General features: G+C 41.8%; 1 protein-coding gene across 3 annotated transcripts; it reads left to right on the top strand.

Moving 5' to 3' along the window:
* The first annotated feature begins 24 nt into the window (after positions 1-24).
* On the top strand, positions 25-20,354 carry LOC311493109 (transforming acidic coiled-coil-containing protein 1-like). Of its 3 annotated transcripts, none has more exons than XM_084551655.1 (13): positions 25-294; positions 8,918-9,009; positions 12,489-12,834; positions 14,557-14,611; positions 14,726-14,807; positions 15,839-15,891; positions 16,768-16,902; positions 16,984-17,060; positions 17,225-17,268; positions 17,491-17,651; positions 18,198-18,304; positions 18,391-18,511; positions 18,603-20,354. In XM_084551655.1, exons 1-13 carry the CDS (start codon positions 230-232, stop codon positions 18,669-18,671), a joined length of 1,407 nt encoding a protein of 468 aa, XP_084407781.1. In that variant the 5' UTR covers positions 25-229; the 3' UTR covers positions 18,672-20,354. The 3 variants fall into 3 exon arrangements, with proteins under 3 accessions (XP_084407781.1, XP_084407779.1, XP_084407780.1); XM_084551653.1 differs by lacking the exon at positions 25-294 and adding an exon at positions 6,685-7,266; XM_084551654.1 differs by lacking the exon at positions 25-294 and adding an exon at positions 6,685-7,266 and having other exon boundaries at positions 16,771-16,902.
* Positions 20,355-21,833: the final 1,479 nt, after the last annotated feature.

A 21,833-nucleotide genomic window follows, 5' to 3' on the forward strand; every position in this document is an offset into this window, starting at 1 on the left:
CCTGGCCGTACTGTAGAGCATCAGCAGAGATAGTGAGGAGGAAGCAGTGATGAAAGGGAGAGGCTGGTTGGTTAAATAATAACTAGTCAGTCATGAGAAGCAGTGCGTCGTGGGGCTCTGACGCTGAGCCAGGCTGTCCCGAGGAGAAGCGGAGGTGAAGCTTGGAAGGTGGAAAAGGACGACGTACATCTGGGATCAACCTGAAAGAGACACAGACTCTGCCGTTGCCATGGGGGGCTCCCTGAGCCAGCACAGGAAGGGATCAGTCAGTTCTCCTCGGAAGAAGAGCAGCATGTAAGACTGGATACTTCATTGTTCATATGTTTATGTAAGATTGTGATGAGGAAGCATGCGCGGCTGATCAATGACAGCAGATCAATTTCACCCCTTGGTACTTGAGATTGTGTTGTTTTGTGTGGATGAACTCAGTGCCTCTGTCTAGAAGGGGAATAGAGGCAGGAGATAATGGGGCGAAGGTTAGTGCTGGTGCGCTGATGCTTTCTTTAAAGACTTTTCCTGCCAGGCTGAAAGCAAGTCAGCCCTTGAGTCAGCGTTGCACACAGCACCTGGTGCTGCGTTTGTTTGAATACTATTTAGCTATTCAAATCTAAGGAGAGACGTGGAGCAGGACAGAGGCAGCTGATGACATTAGCACAGAGTCCGATGTAATGAGCATGAGCTGATCAGGTCATGCTGCTGCAATTAAGCCCGTGTCCAAGATTTTGTCGTTTCCGACAGCTTTTGTAGTCCGCTTTTAAAGTAGAAGAGATAATGCTGCTGGTTATTAATTATGCAGCTGTGACCCTGATTCTAAAGTGGGATGTAAATCACACGAGCTGCACAGTTTATTTCCGTCTGCCGCAGATTCATGTTTTGTTCGCGGTGTGTGTTTGACATCGTTAAAGTATTTTGTGATGAACTGCAGCTGTGTGGCGCCTTGTTCTTGCCCGAATGTAAGGAGAGTGAATTAAGATGTTGTTGCCGCGGCATTTCCGAGGTTAAAAGCACTTAACCGCCACTCTCCCTCTTCTCTCTAATCCTTTTGTAACTGAGAGTGAGTCCTTTCACTTTGTTCTCCCAGTGATGCTTTTATCAGCGTTTCTAAAAGCTTCTGTAAGCCCCTTGTTGAAGATCACTTTCTCCCGATACACATTAACGCACACAACACTACATGCAGCCACTCCTCTCTTATATTTGTGTGCTGCCATGTATTGACGCAGATGTTGTTTTGATGACAAAAATCTTTCCCACCACACAAGCGTACTGTAGTTTTCTCCATCCATCTGTGTTTACGCGAGGGCAGGTGGGGGTTGGGGTCCTCCCTGTGGGAAAACTGAGAAACCAATCCCTGCCTTGGGATTGAGGCTTTTAGCTTTTGCTCTAATTTTAGTTGGCTTAATCATCCGTTTTATGTCTTAACTGGAGCAGTCTTGGACGCACAGTGGACTTCCTGCTCGCTCTGCAAAACCCCTGAACATCCAGTTTCTCAGTTGGGAGGAGGCTGACCTGCATTTGGAGCTCATTTCTTGCGGCGGTGGAAGAAATTCAGGCCAGTGAAGGCTTGAAAACTTTTCTTATCTTTAAAAGAGAAAGGCATTGTGAATACACAACAACGTAACGTGACATAACGACATCCGAGAATAAACATTTTAATTACACATTGGTTTGCCCAGAGTATGAGAAAAACTCTGCTGAATAGCTGTAAAGTAAAAGGCTGAAGACTTCCATTGGCAGCATATTTTTGCTTCTGCATTGAAATGTAAACAAATATGTACATAAATACATAATATAAAAAGAGATATGTTGCATTTCGTGGAGTGGAAATCTCGTTGAACTGGAATTAAAAGAATGAATGGAAACAGAAACATTAGAACAGTAGGGGGTGTGACATCTCTGTGGGTACATGTGTGTACAATGTGCATTCACTGTTGTCTGGGAACTGTGTCCTCCTGCGTCCCCATCGTAGTCACGAACAATAGCTCGGCTGGTGTACGAACATGACTCCTCGGTAAAAGGCTCCTCTCTTCCTGTCGTGTAGCCTCTCTCTTTCTCTCTCTCTTTTATCATGCCACTGTCAATTAAGTTACGCAAGTGCGAGTCTAACTCTAAGTCTAAGTTCACTCCATGCTGGTTTTCTGCTCTGATTGCAGATAATTGGGTTTTCTTCATAAAAGATCAAGAGACATCAAGAGTCTGGAGCATCGGTCGCTCTGTATGTTTGATCTCTGTAAGCCTTGATAATGCTGAGAGCCATTAAAGTATAATTTATCATTGTAATATCATCTTCCTTTCTGCATACATAGATCAGCCATAACATTATGACCATAATATTGTATACAGTAGGTCCCACTTTTGCCTCCAAAATGGCCCTGACCCATTGATACACTAGACCTCTGAGGGTGTGCTGTGGTATCTGGGACCAAGGCGTTGGCAGCAGATCTTTTAAGTCCTGCAACTTGCAGCCTTTGTTTGTCCAGCACCCCCCACAGTTGCTTGATTGGATTAAGATCTGGAGAGCTTGGAGGTCAGGTCAACACAGTGAAGTTGTTGTTGTGTTCCTCAAACCATTCCTGAACCGTTTTTGCTTTGGGGCGGGGCTCATTATCCTGCTGAAAGACGCCCCTGCCATCAGGGAATATCGTTTCCATGGAAGGGTGCACCTGGTCTGCAACAATGCTTAGGGAGGCAGTAATTATCAGAGAAACATACACATGAATGGACCACACCACCATCTTCCACTGATGCATGGGTCTAGTTCTGATGCTCACATGATATGTAGGCATTTTTGGCACAGGGGTTCAGCATGTACACCCTGACAGGTCTATGGCCACACAGCCTCATACAAAACAAACCGCAAAACCTTTATCATAGCCACCATTAACTGTTTTTTTTTTTTGTTTTTTGTTTTGCAGAGATTTAGAGATACTCTGACCCATTGTGACCATCACAATGTGGTCCATGTCAGAGTCAGTCAAGTCCTTCCACTTGCCAATTTGTCCTGCTTCTAACATCCACTTTGAGGAAAAATTGTTCTCTTGCTGCCTAATATACATAGCAGCCTTTGACAGGTGCCATGATAATGAATTTGTCTTTAAGGATGTTTTCTTAGTGTTATTCGCTTGTGACTTCTTCCCAAATGGTTGCCATGGTGAAACCAGAAATCCTGTCAACTCTGTTTAACCCATTAAGACCGGCAAACGCATCATTTTGAGCGTTGTCGTCTTTTTCGAGGCACATGGCCAATTATATGCACTGTGATTGGCTGAAATATTCTTGAGGTGAGTGACAGAGATGCTTAGAGATTTTTTTTAAACTCATGTGACTAATAAAACGCTTTGTGATTGGTCGAAATAAGCCTACACGTGGAGTATGTTTTGGTCGAAAATTTTAAACACCGTGCTAGCGATCCGTCATGGCTGACTCAAGGGAAGGAAGTGATATTGACGAAGTAATTGGAAAAATAGATCTTTACTGATTTTCAAAATTTTAAAAATGTTTGGTGTTTATTGATTTTTAAAAAAAAATGCATTTGAAGATTATGCCCTAGCAAGTCAGTTAAGTTGAAAGCCAAAGAAGTAAGCTGTAAAATGCTTTTTATCTCATGTTTTTATCTGCTACAGAGCCTGAGAAATTAAGGTTTTAGTAAGCGTTGACATATTTTGAAGAACCTCAGGTTTTGAGAGGGGGTTTACAGAAGAGTATTTAGGCCTGAATGGGTTAAGGTCTAGAAGGTGATGTCAGATTTGTTATTTATCTCCCTGGCTTTCTCCCACACATCGTTCATCTTCCCTCCGCCTCTTTTGTCTTCTTTGCTTTTTCATCCTGGGTTTGTATAATTGAAGAGGAGTCTGAATGTAGGGGCTGCTGTTTTTTGTTTTGATTCATTTTAATGACGTGAGGGATGTGGGTTCAACAACAGCCACTAGATGGAGCCAAATCACACAATAAGACAACGTATAAACCCCAGCCATATTATTGGTTGTTACACACAGACACAGACAGCAAGCTAGCTGGTTCATTAATCAGTTTATTCATGCGAGACATGGGATGTGGTCATGTGTAAAAGCGTTGGTGTACAGTACTTCATTCATAAAGTCAGTTCATCTCAAGGGTTTTTTGAGTTTCCATCAGAGAGGATCAAGTATCTGGTATTTACGGCATTCCCTTTGGGAAATGTTTAGGGTTTGTATTTAGGCACATGAACGGGAGCATTAACACTGTAACAGCTGGAATGATTATGCTTCTCTGTGAGACCTATGCTGTGTAAATGTTGATCAAACAAAAGCTTTCTCGACAGCGTTTTGTACAGTCGGTCGATTGTAACCTCTAATTCAGACGGGACTGGCTCTAAGTCTAAAATTAAAGGGATGAAAGCTGCAATTACGCTCCGCAACATGAAAACGTTGGACAGAATACACTGACATCTTGTTATTCTCTATTGTGGGGGATAAAAACGTAAAGTTTGTCTTGAGGGTGGCGCAGAGGATTGAAGGTTGTTATAACATTGAGGCTTGAATGTCCTTAACAAATGTGGCGCAGCTGTAGCTTAACTTCATTTTCTCTTGCAGTCAGGTGAAAGACAGAACACATGTAAAAACATATAAATACACAAATCAATATACAGTATAGCTTCTAATGTAGACATCACTGGCTTTGACACCGCTGGCCCGGTTCCCACTGCAGTCTGCTCAGTAGTGAAAGCAGCATGAATATTCACAGCAAATATAAAGTAAATGTAATTAATTATTTTTTTTACAGTGTCTTATAATGAACCCAAGAGTTGGTAGAGAGGAAATGTTGAGGTTCAGACTAGCAAACTGTAAAATGATCTTGCAGCGGATTGAGATCAACAGTCTGTGATAGTTGAGACGCCTCTCTAATGCCCTTGCACTGCATACACACACACACACACACACACGGTTATCTCAACCAGTACCACATCAGCTCTGTTGTGACTCGCAGACATGTCCATCATGGTCGATTTATTCTTAGCTCATACCCACACATGCTGCTATCAGTCAAAAACTAATTGATGATTAAAGATGAGGATTCTTGCCGGATTAGTTGTCAGCATGTAATAATAACCGGGGGGCCGAGTGTGTTTGATGTAATGCGTCTGTTTAATCTGCCATACTGTGTGTGCTAAGGCGGCAGCGCTAGATCATGTATGGCCGCATGTATGTGTGGGTTTTTACCACTGTAACTGCGTGTGCTATTTGTGGTTACAAGGTATTACGTAAGAGCTGATTCTCTTCCCTCTGTTTTCTTCCTCTCTGTCTCACGAGAGTCAGTTTTATTCCCTTTCCATCCCTGCCATTTTTTTTCCTGTGTCCTCAGTCAAGTTTTACAGCTTAAGGGTGTAGCAGGGTAAATAGTTTGTGCAATACAGGATGTCCTTTACGTTTTTAGTGTGCTGCTTGAGGGGCTTTATTAGCTTTGAGCAGATCTTCCTCATTGAGACAGACAGGTTTTTCCTCTCGGCTGTTGTGACTGACAGACAAAGAAACAAAGGAGGGAAAGGAGACGGTCTTAGGAATGCTAAAAAAAAACACAAACACATGTTTGACATTCTAGTCTTGCCCAAAACTCACTTTCTTTCCCTTTCATATTCAAAACACTCTCATTATTATCTCCTTATTGTCTCCCTCCTCCATTTTAATAAATGCTGCTTTATCTGCCGTGCTCCTAATTTGTTGAGTGTCTCTGTCCGCCTGCCGTAGATTGAACAGGGCCTCTTTCTCTGTGCTCACCACCGTGTAAGATTATGTTTGCGCTGGTGCATGCTTTCTATTCTGTATCCTTGTGTGTGTCTGCGGACCAGCTGATAAAAGAGCTTCTGTCTTTCCTCCACGTGTTTCATGTGTGAGCAGTAAACAGCAGGGAAGCTTCCTCAAAGCGCAAATAAAAACTGAAACGTCTTTACTCCTTGTTTTTCCACCACCCTTGGACCGTTTTTTACAGTAACTGAGCCGTCTTCTTGTAATTAGATTAGTTATGGTCCATGTTTTTTCACAGAACACGTCTCATCTGGCCTAGATACCCTGTGTGGGAGAGGGATGTATAAATGTGAAAGCCTGGACTTAGAGTTACATAAGCCATGACCCACCTCATGTGTGAGCAGCAGTGATGAGAGCTTTCATCTAAATGACTTATCTGCCAGTGTGAAGGGTAGCTCACATCGTTACTGCTGAATCTAGGTTTGCTCTATTGATTCGATTTCTGTCTGGCCTGAATATTTTCAGTGATCAATAGATCCTCTGTAGGTCTGGTGACACATCGAGGCACTAATGGCAGATTAAATGTTATCTACCTGTGTCTATTATATATACATATATATAAACACAGTATTCTTAGTCAGCAACTGCTCAGTCACTTACTGCACGGGATCACTACCACAGTCCACAGAAACGAAGGGAAACTGATGTTGTTTAGTAACTGAAAATGGAGACAATAAGGGCTTTACAGTATTATAATGTATATTTTATATTTTTCTACACCTCGTCCATTCTTCACTGTGGAGACACAAACGTCTGGTAATCCGTCTCAGTGAAAACAGAGCCTTCTGGCTTCTTAAAACAGGAAGCTTTGCCTCTCCTCTCCCCCCTCTCCCCCTCTCCTCCCTCACAATTGTCAAACCCTGAAAGAGCCGGGGAGGGGAGAGGCAAACTCCTGAGAGCTAGCGAGCGAGTTCACAAACACGTGGGAGCAGGGCAAGCCGATGTCTGTTAACCAGCTGATCGTCCTCCCAGACAGAAAGGGAGAAGGAGGGGAGCAGAGAGGGGAGTGACTACTGATGCTCTGGTAATCTGCACTACTGTGTGAGTCAGTGCTGTGGCGAGCAAAGCGGCAGCAGAAGCAGCTGCAGCACTGTGAGACACGTTTCTCTCTCTCTCTCTCTCTCTCTCTCGCACGAGCGTCAACAACAGCAGAAGAGCAGGATGGGAAGGCTAAGCCTCTGAGCAAGAGGAGGAAGTGAAACAGCCGTATAAAAAGCAAGAAAGGAGAACATCAGAAAGACAAATCGACGTCTCATTTTCGACAGCCAGAAACGGAGGAGCGCAGGAAGGTCGCCACATTTCCAGTTAGTTTGACAGCAACGAGAGTCTAAACTGATCGGGAGGAAGAGGAAGTTTACCTCTAAATTAGACGTGCTGCAGGGATGTCCTGGTTGTCTCCCGTCCAGTGGGCCAAATGGACGTGGTCAGCAGTGACTGGAGGTCCAGGAGACGATGGGCAGCCCAGAGCAAAGGATGACAGAGAGGACAAGTAAGAAGGCTCGGAGCAGATATTACAGTGTGCATGTGAAAGTGAGGGACGAGCACATAGCTAGTTGTGTCCGAGGAATAAAATCAGAGATAGAGGCTTTGTGGTACCACTTGTACTCCTGAAAATGTATTGAGGGTGTGGGTGTTTGTGGGATGGAGGCAGATTCCCCTGAGTCATACTGACAGGTGGTGGATATATACACACTCTCAGATAAACTGACGGATGCTGTGGTATAATCTCAGACTCTTTCCTATGCTGTCGCTCTCTAAAAACAGATCCTCAGTCAAAATACTGGCACTCAAAGTACTGTTTTATTCATTTTGTTTACCATCCGGTTTCCTTGCCAAGGATATGACTGTGTAATTAAGTAGGCCTGTTTTTATTTGTGTGTGTGTGTTTGTGTGTGTACGAGAGCGCTCCTTAGCAGTTTGGGAACAGTTTCTGAAAGGCGGGGGAGGAGGGGAAAAAGACACAGCTTTCGTCTTTTTTTATCTGTCCATTTCTAGTTTCTAAGTAACCATCCAAGATTGCAGCCGTTGGGGCCATCACTGGGATGTGATTCACTGTGTGTGTGTGTGCTGCCATAGGGTGGGGGGTGGGTATGTATATTAGGATTAGCTCTGGATGGTGGTGTCGTATAGGGCCCCAGACTGTTTGAATGTGTTTGTGTGAGCTTGTTATCAGAGATGGAGTGCGGTTGGGTATTGGCACTGTGAGCTGTGTGTTCCTCCTTGTGCTGGTTTTCATTAGAGCGCGGACGTTTTGATGTGCGTTCAAGTGGCTGGGAACGGGCACACGCACAAAAACCCTCGCTGTGGATGTGTCTCCCCCTCCTTTTTGTCTCTCCACAGTTTGGAAATAAATTTGGGCTGGGTGTCTAGGCAGCTGACAGAGCACACCGAAAGACTGTGTGTGTGTTTATGTGTGTGAGTTACTGTTGTGGGAGGCAGTGTGTCCTTATTCAGGAGCAAAGGATGCAGGTGGCCTTCTAGGGCTTCACTTCCTCTCCTCTCCCTTCCTCTCACTTCCTTTGAAATAAAAGCAGTTTGTTTATTTTGAGCTTCTTTGAATTTAAGCTGTTGGTTTAATGTCACTCTGAGAAAACAGAGAATATTGGAAAGCCATTTGTTATTTGTTAGAATAACTTTGACACTGCAACACATGAGCCTTCGTAGCTTTACGTAGATTATTGGTTAACTGTGTGTAGCATACTCACTGTACATGTTGTTAATGTAGACAAGAACAGCATTTTGAATGCCTCTTTGTTATTAAAGACAGTACACTGTTGTTTGAAACTCTTTTTATAGCTCTAAACAAGGCAATGTGATTTGTTTTGTATCACATGCCCCACAAATCCCTACGTGAGTTTAGGGTTGCAGTTTTTTGGAAGTACTTTTTCTCAGTTTCAGCACATTTTCAAACTCCAGAGTCCGTCATTAGTTCCAGATAATATCTCTAAAGGCTGTGACAAAGCAAACGGATGTTTGTGGCCTTAGTTTTTCCGTGGTGTCCCACAACACTGGCACTAGGCGGACCCCTGTCGCCATCTTTTCAGACAGTCCCAGCCAGTTCAGCCTTTTTTCGTCTTTCAAATTAAATATTCCTTCGATCACGGACATAAAATAAATCTGTTCATTCCTCTCTCCCGCAGTTCGGACTCTGAGGGGACCTTCGGGACTCCAGAGTCCGAGTCTCCTGGTGTTGTGAAGCTGCTGGGCCAGCTGGACAACTCCAACCACACAGGTGAGACAGATGTTTAGATTACTCAGTGCGCTTATAATTTGTCATATATGAACAGTGATATTAGATATTCTGACAAAATGTGTGTACCATGTCAACATTGGACTACTAAAAGCAGATACCTAACCTCCTGTCAGATTGATAATCTTGTTTTCTTGTTACTCTGATCAGATATTTCCTATATAATTAATTAATCTTGCCAAAATGACACTGTATTCATATTAGATAAAGTACTATGTCAGTTTGGGTTTAGACTTTAAAGAGTAATAAGACTTTCAGACAGTGCTTATAATGTAGATCCACTCAAGAGCCAGCTTTCACCCAACTCCTGGTTGTCGACAGAGAGACTTCAGTCTGCAGCTGAGACACTTTCCTGATAAAACCGAGGCCGAGAGGACGGTTGACTGATTCAGGTTCAGCCAGACAGAAAAGCAGGTTTAACTCATGATGATGTCAGTCTGAGAGGGATATGACTTAACACAATGTTGAAAGGGAAGTTTTCCCTGCAGCAGGATCACTGTTGGCAGTGATTCGGTGTGGTTGAAAGTGGGCTTTGTTGCACCTGTATATCACTGCTGTAACGGTGTTTTTTAATGTAACAACAGATAAATTATTTGCGCTAAAGCTCAGTCACCATATCAGCATTTGACCTGACACTGTTCTAACAATACATAACCCATATTCAGCCTGAAGAGTTTACAATACAAACAGGTCAGATCTAGATCAGGACTGAGTGAGGTTGGACAGTTCGCATGCAGAAAAAAAAATGCTTTTCTCACTAAAATGAGATCATGGATGTCAGTTTTTACTAAAACAGCAGTGTTATCTTTGTTGCTTCAAATAAAAAAGGTATTGAGACGCCACTTCTAATCACATCATGATTACTCCATACAAATATATTTTTTACTTTCCTCCAATCTGTCCTTTGTAGTTTGGGTGAACTGGCACTACTATCACCGCAGCAGCAGTAATTACACTAATGCCTTTGAATTAAATCTAAATTAAATTTGGACTGTTATTTTTTACATAACTCAATACTGGGAACATCAGGTTGCTTAAAGTATCAGATCTCGGATTGGCATACGACCCGGAGTATGTATATCAAAGGTAATTAGAAATCTAAATGAAATCTCTTTGGTTAGGCTTCCAAATAAAATATGTGGTAGTTGAATTTCCTCTTTCTGAAGCTGCCAAAAAGGGCCCACTACAACAGACACACACACTCCTCCAGCTGTCCTGCTTTCACCCGCACAGACACACAAGTATTACACATTACCACAGTGACAAATAATCCAAAGTACATTTTGTTTGCAAACATAAAATACATTCTCTAAAGCAATTATTAGAAGTAATTCATTTAATAAGCAATCTACTGCTGGAGTGCTGGGATACAATTGGTCTGTGTGGTTTGCATGTCTCAACCTTTTGGAATTTCATTTGTTTTGACCACAGTGTATGAGACGCCGGAAAACAGAGAGATTAATGTGTTTATTATTGATTCCACTTCACAGACGTTGACTGTCTCCTTTTTATGTAAAATCAGTCACATGCTACGAAATGGTATAAAATCTGGGTTAGTTTCATAAATAAAAGATGACTGTCTGCACAAACCGATACCCTATAATTACAAAACTGAAATGACAACCACAATCTAAGTGTATGTACCTTTCAACAAATATGTAGATGCATCCTTACACAACAATGTGTGTACTTGTGCCTACTTCTCTACGCACTCTGTCTTGCTTCCCCCTCTCCCCTTTATTTTTGTTGAGTAGTGAAACTGTAATAAAGCCTGACGTTATTTTTGTTGCTAGGCCACGTGGTGGTGTGTACTCTGTATGACCGGGTGTGGTTCCTCTACATCTGTTCCTTGTCTCTAAAGGGCGTGTGTCTAAAAGTACCCAGATTTCATGCAGAACCATTAACTGGCTGTGTGATGTGATAACTCGCACGTCAGTTTTTGTTGATGACAAACGATGTGAGAAAGTTTTACCCACCCGAGGTGAAACCACAGCGACTCCATTCATGTAGTGTGCTCGCTAAAAAGAAATACAGGAGAGATTATTTTTGGGAGGGAGTGGGGGGGGGGGATTCAGTGATAGAGATGCCTGTGTTTCAGCGGCGATCTGACTCAACGGAGACCAGCCTGCTGCTGTGCTCGTTAGCTTGCTGTGAATGGGATGTATGAGGACACAGGAAGTGAAGTGTTCTGAGAGGAAGCCAGCCGCCATTTTAAGTGCTCCAACGCTAGAAGCAGAGGTTTTATCAATCACTCAAATCAAGGCCTGTGTAGCTGTGGTTCACGAACAGAGAAAGGTGCCTTTATCACCTTTCTGACAGTCACTATGTGTCCTTGTCTGAAACGCTGTTTTGTGGTGTATCACAAGGTTCTGCACAGGGTCCTCTTCTCTTTTCCTACTATACACCGATCAGGCATAACATTATGACCTAATCTAATATTGTGTCGGTCTTCCTTGTGCCTCCAAAACAGTTGTGACTCATCAGAGAATGGACATGGGTCTTCTGAGGGTGTCCTGCGGTGTCTGCCAACAGAGTGTTGTTAGTGGGGGCCTTTGGGTCCTATGGGTTGAGGGGAGGGGCCTCTGTGGATCAGGCTTGTTCCAGTTCATCCCACAGATACTTGATCGGTTTGGTATCTAGTGAATTTGGAGGCCAGGTCAACACCTTGTGCTGTCTTTCATGTTTTTTTTATTTTTTATTTTTTCCTAAACCGTTTTTGTGCGTGTGCCTGTGTCAGGCTGCATCCTGCTGGGGCTGGCTGCTGCCATCAAGGAGTGTCATGTGGGCTTTTAACAGTTTTGGGTCACTCTCATTGTTTTTTGCCACAGAAGGCACAAAAAAAAAGCATTACACAACCTACTCAGTTAAAAGCTAGCTTGAGGGCTGAAAAATGTCCGGTCTGTGGGTTTAACAGCAGTGACATAAATAAAAGTATTTAATAAAACTACTCGTCATCAAGTTCCTCTTTTGGCCGCGGCAAACCCGGTCCTTTACTTACTTCTCTTTCCTGTTCCAAGGTATCACTAAAGACCAAACACCGACTCCTCACCAACTTATTGTTTTATTTGTTATGGATTGTCCCAGCTAAAATAAATTGTTCTGCATTGGTCAGGGTGTACTTACCAAAATAAAAATAGTTTAAAGACAGTACTGAACAAAGGTTAAGAACCGTTTCTCTAAGTGCTCTTATGTGATATAGATCTTTTAATTATACAATTCATTTGCAGCTTTTAGGGTCACTCAGTAGAGCTCTCCTGTAGCCATCTGTCACTGAAGTCTGATCAGGATTGGTGGTTGTAGAAGATCGACCTGTTTAGACTAGAATTTCTGTAACTTCCTGTTGCTTAATGTAACTATTATGTTGTTTTTCTCTTTTTATTATTTCTATGTTTGTGTTCTTTGTCTGTTGCCTTGTGTTTTTACTGATGCAATATAAACCTACTTACTTTTCTTCTTTACAGCTCCGCCTCAAGAGGTCGATTCTCTGAACAACCTTACAGACTCCGTACCTAATAAGAACAGCTTCAGTTTGGATCAGAACCTCAATCTGACCCTGAGCAACAAGCCTGTTCCTGGAGAAACCCTCTCCCCATCCAGCCCAACGTCCCAGGCTCTCCGGCCCCCATCACTGCCTGTCCTCTCCTCACTGAACAAACCTGATCCTACAGAGGTAGATGACGAGGCCCCAGTGATGTCTGACTCCAGCCCGGACTCAAACCTGAGCCTAAATCATGACATTTGTGTGGACGCTGATTTGCTCAACGGCAACACAAAAGTGATCTGTGACACCAACAACGCAATTATCTCGTGAGTAGAGCGCACACAAAGGCCAGTCCTCCCCAGTCATCAATCACAATCACCCTCGTTCCAGTCTGCGGCCACAGCTACACACAGGCTGAAGCTGAGCTAAAATGACTCACAGATTTTCAAGCTTAACAAACGCTTCTCTTTTAATGGCCGCTGGGAACAGTAATCGTGAATGCTGCTATTGTGCACAATGAATCTGTAGTGATCAAAGTGTTTCCCATTTTAACAATCAGCAGAGGCCTGTTTTGTATCTTGAAAAGCTCTGTCAGATGTTGTTTCTCCCATACACATTCATTCCCCTTACATCTGTCTTATTATAGTGTTTATTATAGTTGTTCATTTTAGACAAAGTACTATATCAGCTTGGGTTTAGACATTAAATCATAATAACACATTCAGACAATGCTTATAATGTGGGTTCACTCAAGAGACAGCTTTCAGCCAACTCTTGGTTGTTGACAACCAAGTTCACACCTGCTTTGCATCTGTATAGATATTAATTTAGATTAGGCTGGATATTTTAGGCTGGCATTAACAGTATTTTTGATAAATTAATCAGTGTTTGCAGGCAGAATGTTTTGAGTAAGGAGTTAAAATATCAAACAGCGCCCTCTTGTGGTTTGTTTTCTAAGCTACATCTCTATTATCTCTGTTGACATAGGAAGAATTACATGCAAGCCTACTTTGTAATACCTAGCTTTTCGTAAAAAGTACACTAAGCAAATTTACATCTATAGCTGGACTAACTTGCCAAAACATTAGGTACACTAGTGAAAACAAATGTATTCTAACATAACAGTCCTGACTGATAATTTCAGATGATATAGTTTGTGGTACAAGTCAGCACATAACAAGATGGTCTATTTCATAAGATGAATAAACATTTTTTTATAGTTATTTTTCGGATGGACCCTCTCATCACCTCAATCAAAGAAAATATTGGATGGTAATATGATCCAGTATATTGCTTTATTCAACAGATTTAAATGTCTCCAGTTTCAGTTAAATCCAGTTTTTATTTCATTTATTTCATGGTGACAATGGTCTAGTTTTGGGATAGCTTTCTTCTTCTTCTTCTTCTTCTTTTTTGGTTTGCTAAACTATAATAAACCCCTACACTCACCTTGTGTTCAACCTAACCCCTGTCCCATCCTCTCCTATGTCTTTCCTTCCTTTTCCTCCCAAAACCTGTCATTATGTTTCCCTTCTCTCTGTGTGGCATCAGGACTGCTGAGCAAGTCCATTTCCTCTGTGTTCTGTTGTAAGTACTGCATAACTGTGTGTGCAGAAATGTGTGTGTGTGTGTTTTACATCTGCACTTATTTCTGTTCTTAATACATGCAACCAACGTAAAAAAAATACACCCTCAAACATAAAGTGAGGGTGGAAAGAAAGCGTGAGGAACATAATTACTAAGTAGAAGGGAGTAAGCTTTAGAGGAAACCCTATAATTCCCTTTAATGCTCTGTGCAAATGTTCTTTCTCTTATTTTCAGTTTGGCGAACGCCTTCATTAATCTGCTTTATATTCTGCGTAATTCAGCACTTTTAACAGAGCATGCAAGCTCAGCACACACAAAGCAGAGTTATGTGGTCCTGTTGTAAGGCTTTCCATGTTTCCTCCTTTCTCTTCTCATCATTACACCTGTCCACATGTACACGTTACATCTTACCTGATCTGGCCTGTGTCAACACTGATGTTGTTATTGACCTTCACCCTCAGGAACTCATGTAAAGTAAAGCAGAGCCAGTCGATGCAGAAGGATGCAGGTGGACAGGTAAGCACTGAACACATTTCTGCTCTTTAGTTGTCCTCTGACTCATGAGACAGCATTAGCCCTTGAGAACAACATACAGTCAGTGTGGATGATTAACCTTTTTTCCCGTTGAAGGATGACCATCATGGAGGCCACGCCACAGACGAGGAGAAGTTGGCGAGCAGTGTCGGGGTCAAACCAGAAAAGGACCACAACGGTGAGTAAAAGTGTCAGTTAAAGATTTATTTAACTGATACTGATACTTGTTTAGTTGTCTTGTATACACAGTTACAACAGTGAATATTTCAGTTATTACTCAGTGAATTCAGTTATTTATTTACATAGTGAAGGGCTCTACTGTACCGAGATCAGATAAGGTTATGTCCTGACACTTTGTTTTCCCTGTGGGCAAACAGTCAGCCACAGTCAGTCAATACTGGACAGTAACAAGGTCGCGCAGACACACACATTAATCATTAACTTTACATGTTGTTTTGTGCTGCATTGTGAGTCACAGGCAAAAAGAAACTTCACATGTTTAGAGGAGTTGGTGTTTGGTTTACTGTGTTTGTTTGAGCTGAGATGTGTAGTAAGTAAAAAAAATAAAAAATAAAATAAAATAAAATTGATTATTTTCAAACTAAACTGATTTAAGGTTTGGATGTCCGAGCAGGACTAAAGGCCAGTCCAACCGACAACTTAAACAAGCCTAATTTGCACAGACTTATGACTGAATACCTATTTAAATATGTTTGTCTTTGGAATAAGATGTAGATATTACTTGAATAATTTATAGTAATATCCAACATCAGTTATTGGAGACGGTTATTTTGAATACTTGTGCATCAAATCTAGTAGCTTTGGATTTATAGATCCCAAATGCATGAATTAGTGGGAAGACAAAGATTTATTGAGCTGATGATTATGTAGGTTTAAAGTATGAACTTCTTGTAATATGTAATTACAAGAAGAAGTGTGTGTTTTATCCTGAATTTCTATCTATCTATCTATCTATCTATCTATCTATCTATCTATCATAAAGTCAAAATTAATGGGTGGGATCATATCAAGACTAAAGCTTAAAGATTCAGTCTTAATGAAAACACTTATTTTAAGACTTTTTCTTCAAAGAGATGAAATACAAAGTTTTATTTAGATATTTTAATATTTTCCTTTCATGCGCTTGCTTTTCACATTGATGAACTGTATTAAAGTCATTCTTAACATGACTTCATTGTTTTCCTACAGCCCAAGACTGCAGTGTGACTTCCAAGCCTGAGGTTTCTGACTGCTGCTCTGTGGTGAGTTATTATCACGTTTGACCACAGAATTAGTTTTCCTTGCATCTGCTGTATGTACAAAGGCGAGAAACAGTGATTAGTTTGTCATGTGTATAGATTTGTTTCTAATGATCCCACCAGTGACCACTAGATGGAGCTGAAACACTCTTTTAATATTCAAACTGAACTGTCACCTGATGAAAGCAGCTTTGACAAGTCTAAGCTTGTTCCAGCATAACACATCAATGTCATGGTAACATGGCACTTTCACCTCCATTTGTTTCATCACATACACATGAGTGACTAGAAATAAAAAAACATAAAGTGTTGTTGTTGTGAGGTTTAATTAACTGCCCAGTTTTGGGTTTAGAGCCATCTGATCAGCTGTCTGATACCATGACTGTAGCGTGCTGTAGGGCAGCAGGTGCCACCATGTTCATCTGCTCAGGTGACAGATGGATTTAGATTATCATTCAGGAGATTAGAATATGACTGTCATAATCCCACAAAGGACAAAATGAGAGAGGAGAGAGACACAAGGAGGAGCAGAAGGAGGATGACATATGTAAGAACGCTAATCGAAAGGCATGACGGGTATGAAATGAAAGATGAGGAAGGAAAGGAGAGGGACTTTTTGGAATTAAATAAACAGGAAATTATGCAAATTTGTATGAAAATATGAGAAGGTACCAAAAACTTTAGGGGACACAAAATTAAAATCAAACTTTAGAGAGATTTTATGGCAGTATTTGCCATAAAATTAAATCGAGACTGTTTTTGTCATAAATACCTTGTAAATTCTTAAGAAGCTTGGCGGGTTAAACCCCTTATTTTTTACTGGGTGTACAAGAAAAAAACAAAACAAATAGGCCGTGACTGATTTCCTTCTGCTCTCAGCAGTATGAAGACACGTGCAAACTGAAGAACAAACCAGAGGGAAGTGAAATGCAGAAAACGGGAAGTCAGGTCTTGGATTCCATCTGCATCAGTGAGGCGGAAAAGCAGGCAGTCCTGACCCTCATCAGGGAGGAGGTACACACTCGTATGGCACACATCAAACATGTTGAATGTTAGCAGTAGATTGTGTAGTGAACTAACATGGTCTCCTTTCAGATAATCACTAAAGAGGCTGAAGCCAACGAATGGAAGAAAAAGTACGAGGACTGCAGACAGCAAGTCGAGGAGATGAGGTTAGAGAACATGATGCCGCATGATCTCACTCAGGTCTCATGGAGAATGGATGATCACCATGAGAGTGTGGTTTTGACAGCCTGAACTGGTCACTGTGTTGGAAATTATTACGTAATATGAAATGTTATCTCTAAAGAACAGCATTTATTGTGTCTTTCTACAGGAAGGTTGTTGCAGAATATGAGAAGACGATTGCTCAGATGATTGGTGAGTAGAAATGTTTTCAGCTGAAATCCACCAAATCATTTAAACTGTGGGGTCAGGGATGTAGAAAAGACTTGTGTTACTTCCGTGTAATCATCTATTTCACGGGTTGTTGGATGTAATCGGATTTCTTTCTTTTACAATGATATTTTTGAATTTCCCCCCGCTCTATTATAAGAGATTAATTATTTAATAGTACACAATAATGTCTTCTTCTTCAATCAGAGGACGAGCAGCGCAACACCATGAGCTCCCAGAAGGCTTTGCATGCAGTGACGATGGAGAAGGAAGCCGCCTTGGCCGACCTGAACTCGGTGGAGCGCTCTCTTTCTGACGTGTTTCGCCGTTACGAAAACATGAAGAGCACCCTCGAGGGTTTTAAGAAAGTAAGCAGTGCTGGGACAAGTTCATGTCTAGATAAATACAAGCAGGAAGTGTGAATTCCACGTGCTGAGGTGACTGGCTGATAGGAGCACAAATTAAAGGGTTGTATAAAGATTAAGGTCGGAATAAGGTGATTGAGGGCAGTGGTCGTAAGAACAGTAACGGGGGTTTAGATGGAAAGCCACTCAATGAACCTAGCCCTCAAACATTGTTCGCTCTCTTGACAAACACCACACAAAAGCCCATTGATTAAAGGAGTTCATGCCCAAATCTTGACCCTGAGCTGCCTCAGAGCAGCTGTTTATGTATGGAGAGACAGCTGTGGTTATCCCGGGCAGCCTCTAGGAATAAACGTAGGAAGTCAGTAACATTACAAGGAGAAGGGGTTACCAGTGAGAATTACCACAGTGTAAGACCAAAGGTTAGAATATTAGGATAACACACGGGTACAAATGTATGTGAAAGAGTGACAGGTGAACAACACTGCTTTCATTCTGTGAAGGTGTGGCTGACAAACAATGTCGTGTTTGATTTGTTTCCTCATACAGAATGAAGAGGTGCTGAAGAAATGTGCTCAGGAGTATCTGGCCAGAGTCAAGCAGGAGGAGCAGAGATACCAGACACTAAAACTGCACGCTGAGGAGAAACTAGACAAGTATGAGGAGGTTAAACCGGAAAGTGTTTCAGTTTTAAAGATTCGCTGTCGTATTGAATGCGTGTTAATTTCCATGAATCTCTCAGGGCTAATGAGGAGATCGCTCAGGTGCGTGCTAAGGCAGGCTCAGAGAACATGGCGCTGACAGCCAGCCTGAGGAAGGAGCAGATGAAGAACGAGTCTCTGGAACAAGCCCTGCAGCAGAAGGTAAAACTCGTTCCCATCATGCTGCAGTACAAGAAATGTAATGTAATGCATTGTCAGTGCAGATTTTATGTACCTCTTCTATTTTTAACAGAATCAAGAGATTGAGGAACTCACAAAGATCTGTGATGAGCTGATTGCCAAAATGGGAAGAATAGACTGAGGTTGTTGTATAATGGGAATAAGACACTACCGCCCCTCCGGCCCTGCCTACCGCCTGCAGAGATGCCCTGTGCATGCCCCCAGCCAAGAAGCAGCTCTCGTACCCTGTTCCCATCGTGCATCTCAGAGCCGGCTTGTGTACAGAAGTAACTTCCTGTATTCTACAGTTGCACTACATGTGACCGGAGCTTTCTGTACATGTTAATTATATGTGATCACTTCTTTTGCATCTTGTGCCCATTGCGAGGCCATCTGGGGCCCCTTTGTGCTTTTGTCCATCACACCAGTGGAAAAACAACCTACTGGTTGCTCAACTTAAATTCCCATCAGCTTAACAGATAACTCCTCCTGCAGGATGACATCAGATTGACTGCAGGTTTGTTTTGAAGGTTGGACTTGCACACTGATGGACGACTGACAAGGATTATTTTATATTAAAGCAACAATCCATTAGATGTATTTTTCTACAGAGTAAACAGATTTTATTCTGAAAGAGAAGAGCTCAGGGGTATTGTTTGGGGCAGAATGAGGTCATGTTTAAAATAAAACTGCACAAGAACTGGATTTAGGATTGTTTGGGGAAAGAGCGTAGACCTCAGAGGCCTTGGTTTGTTCAGGAGTGACACTGAAATTGAGCTACAAGTGATTTTCCTTTATCTGGTTTACAGTGTGGTCCATTTGGGATTATTGACAATTCACATAGCTGCAGATTGTTTATCAGTCACAGAGACATGTAATAACATGACAATCATTGACTTTTTCCTGTCAGCACCGTTTTGTCCGATCCACTAAATCATCACAGAGTCACTTCAATGTTGTGTAACAAGGACCACCACTGTATGTTAACTATAGTGTGTTAACAGTTGTGAACAACTGGAAAACAGTAAGACACAGTGACTCTATATTTTGACTGAAGATATTTAACATTATTATATACTGAGTGTCCACTAATCACATTTACCTCTTACCATGAGACAACAGGATTTGAAGAGCTGCCGTCTGTTGCTTATGTGTGATGACAATGTGATCCCTCATGCCTGTAATCTACAGCAGTGCACTAGTTACTGAACAAATAAATTTGTTTCATTGCATGTTTATTGTCGCTGCTTTGATTTCTCATAATACAGATGGTTTCCCGACCACACCATTATACTCTAGATGTGTTTAGTCGTGGGCTGTAATCAATGGGTATCAGTGAGGAAATTCAGAACTGGTACCAGTATGATAATTGAGACTCTGATCTTCTTGCAATACTGTCTTTTTCTATAATTGTAATAAAATTTTCTTCACATTCGACAAAATAAATTCTCACTAAATACATTATAATATTCACAAATATTTAAATCAAGTAACATTCGGTTAAAAAAAAACTGAAACCAGACAAAAATATAATAGATAATTTTTGGTACTCCACTGTTTTCAATATTCAGTGAAGTTCTTGTCACTGTTATAAAAGATGTAAGGTGTGATAATCTTTTTAAATCCACTTGTGAAACAAATCTACTCATGTGCCGTCACTTTATTTGTTGGTGCCACTCTAACGTCAGGTTACCTCTTGTTTTTGCTTTATAAAATGCTGTTTTGTAATTATCTGCTCTTTGTTTAACAGTTCGTACCTGTATTAGAAATTGCGATCTCACACTTGTTGAAGCGGCGTGAATGTGTGTACATTTGCCTGAATAAAAATAATTTGTTCTACTAAATTGTTTCTTTTTTATTATTTTAGCTTGTTGCAGTTCTTCATAATTACGTTGAGCACAGACTCACTGAGTGTCCCGACTGCTGCATGAATTCCCATTGTGTTGTTTGTGCATCAAGGCTCTATCAAATGACCTCAAATTTCTGTTATTGATGGGACTGAGATGTAACACCGTCTCCCTGTTAAAGCTTGACTGGTCTAAGTCTAATTACTGCAGTGTGCTGGCTGTGCAGCATAGATGCAGATTACGGAGATAAGACCTTAATGCCCTCAGACACCTTCCCATGGCTAAACCACCTCCTTCTCCACCTCACCCCCTCCGTGTGTCCCCTCCATCAGAGACTCGCCTCACTCTATCTCTGGACTCTTGGAGACACACTGACCCATTATTCAGCTGCCATGAAGACTGCTCTTGTCCTGCTGCTGCTCATCTCTCTGGCCTGTCACAGTAAGTTTCTATCACGCAAGACTAACTTTTTATTAGTTTGTTTGTTTGTCCGATTGAGACGGATCGACTGCTGGTGATACTATGACACAGATCCGGATATTTAACCCTAAGACAGAACTTGATTTAAGGTTGTTAGTTTTAAACAGAAATGATTTTACAGCTTTTATTGTGTGCAAATGTGTCCGTAACATACACTTGCACAGATATCTGCTCAGTGTGTCCTGTGTAGATGCACAGGGAGGGGTGGTGGTGGTGGGGGGCATATAGATATGTATCTGAATGCGTTTACCCTCCATGTGAACATACATGCTTAGTCTCAAGTCAGGTGTTCTCTCTTGTTCCGTGTGCGAAGGCCATGCTCTCAAATGTCACACATGCGTGGCATCCAATGAGGAAGACTGTAACCGGCAGGGCTCCACCTCCTGTCCTCAGTACGCCGACGCCTGCTCCACCATCACAGGACCCAGTGAGTAAACACACACACACACACACACACACACACACACACATCAAGACAAACAAGTGTTATTTGGTTGGATGCACAAGTGCCTCACTAGAGGTCAGCACAACAATGACAACCGACTTCTCGTGTGGCGTCACAGTTTAAGGAAGTCAGTAGGGCCTAAAATAGCACTCATTTCCATAGACAAAAAGAGGTTATAAAGTCAGAAGTAAAGCAATTACTATTTGGGACATATTACAGAATCTCTCTGTTGCTTTTGTTTATTCATGAAATCATTGCATCTATGCAACCATTTGTTACCTTGCAGCTAAAGACATTTTTCTGAGTCTCTTATGTTGCAGAATAAACTTCAGCCCTGGTGATACTCTACGCACCGAAAGTAAACCAAAACGTTTGCATATTAGCGTATGTGTGTGAGTGGGATCATAAAGTAAGCCTCTCTGAGTTTGCTGGATGTTATCCCAGTTTCTGATAACCACTGCCTCTGCGCGCTCGTCTGTGTATGTCTGTTTGAGTGTGTGAAGAGAGGAGGAGTGGGACTGTGCAAGGGAGT

The sequence above is a fragment of the Chelon labrosus genome (genome assembly GCF_963514085.1).
Source record: "Chelon labrosus genome assembly, chromosome: 9".
NCBI lineage: Eukaryota > Metazoa > Chordata > Actinopteri > Mugiliformes > Mugilidae > Chelon > Chelon labrosus.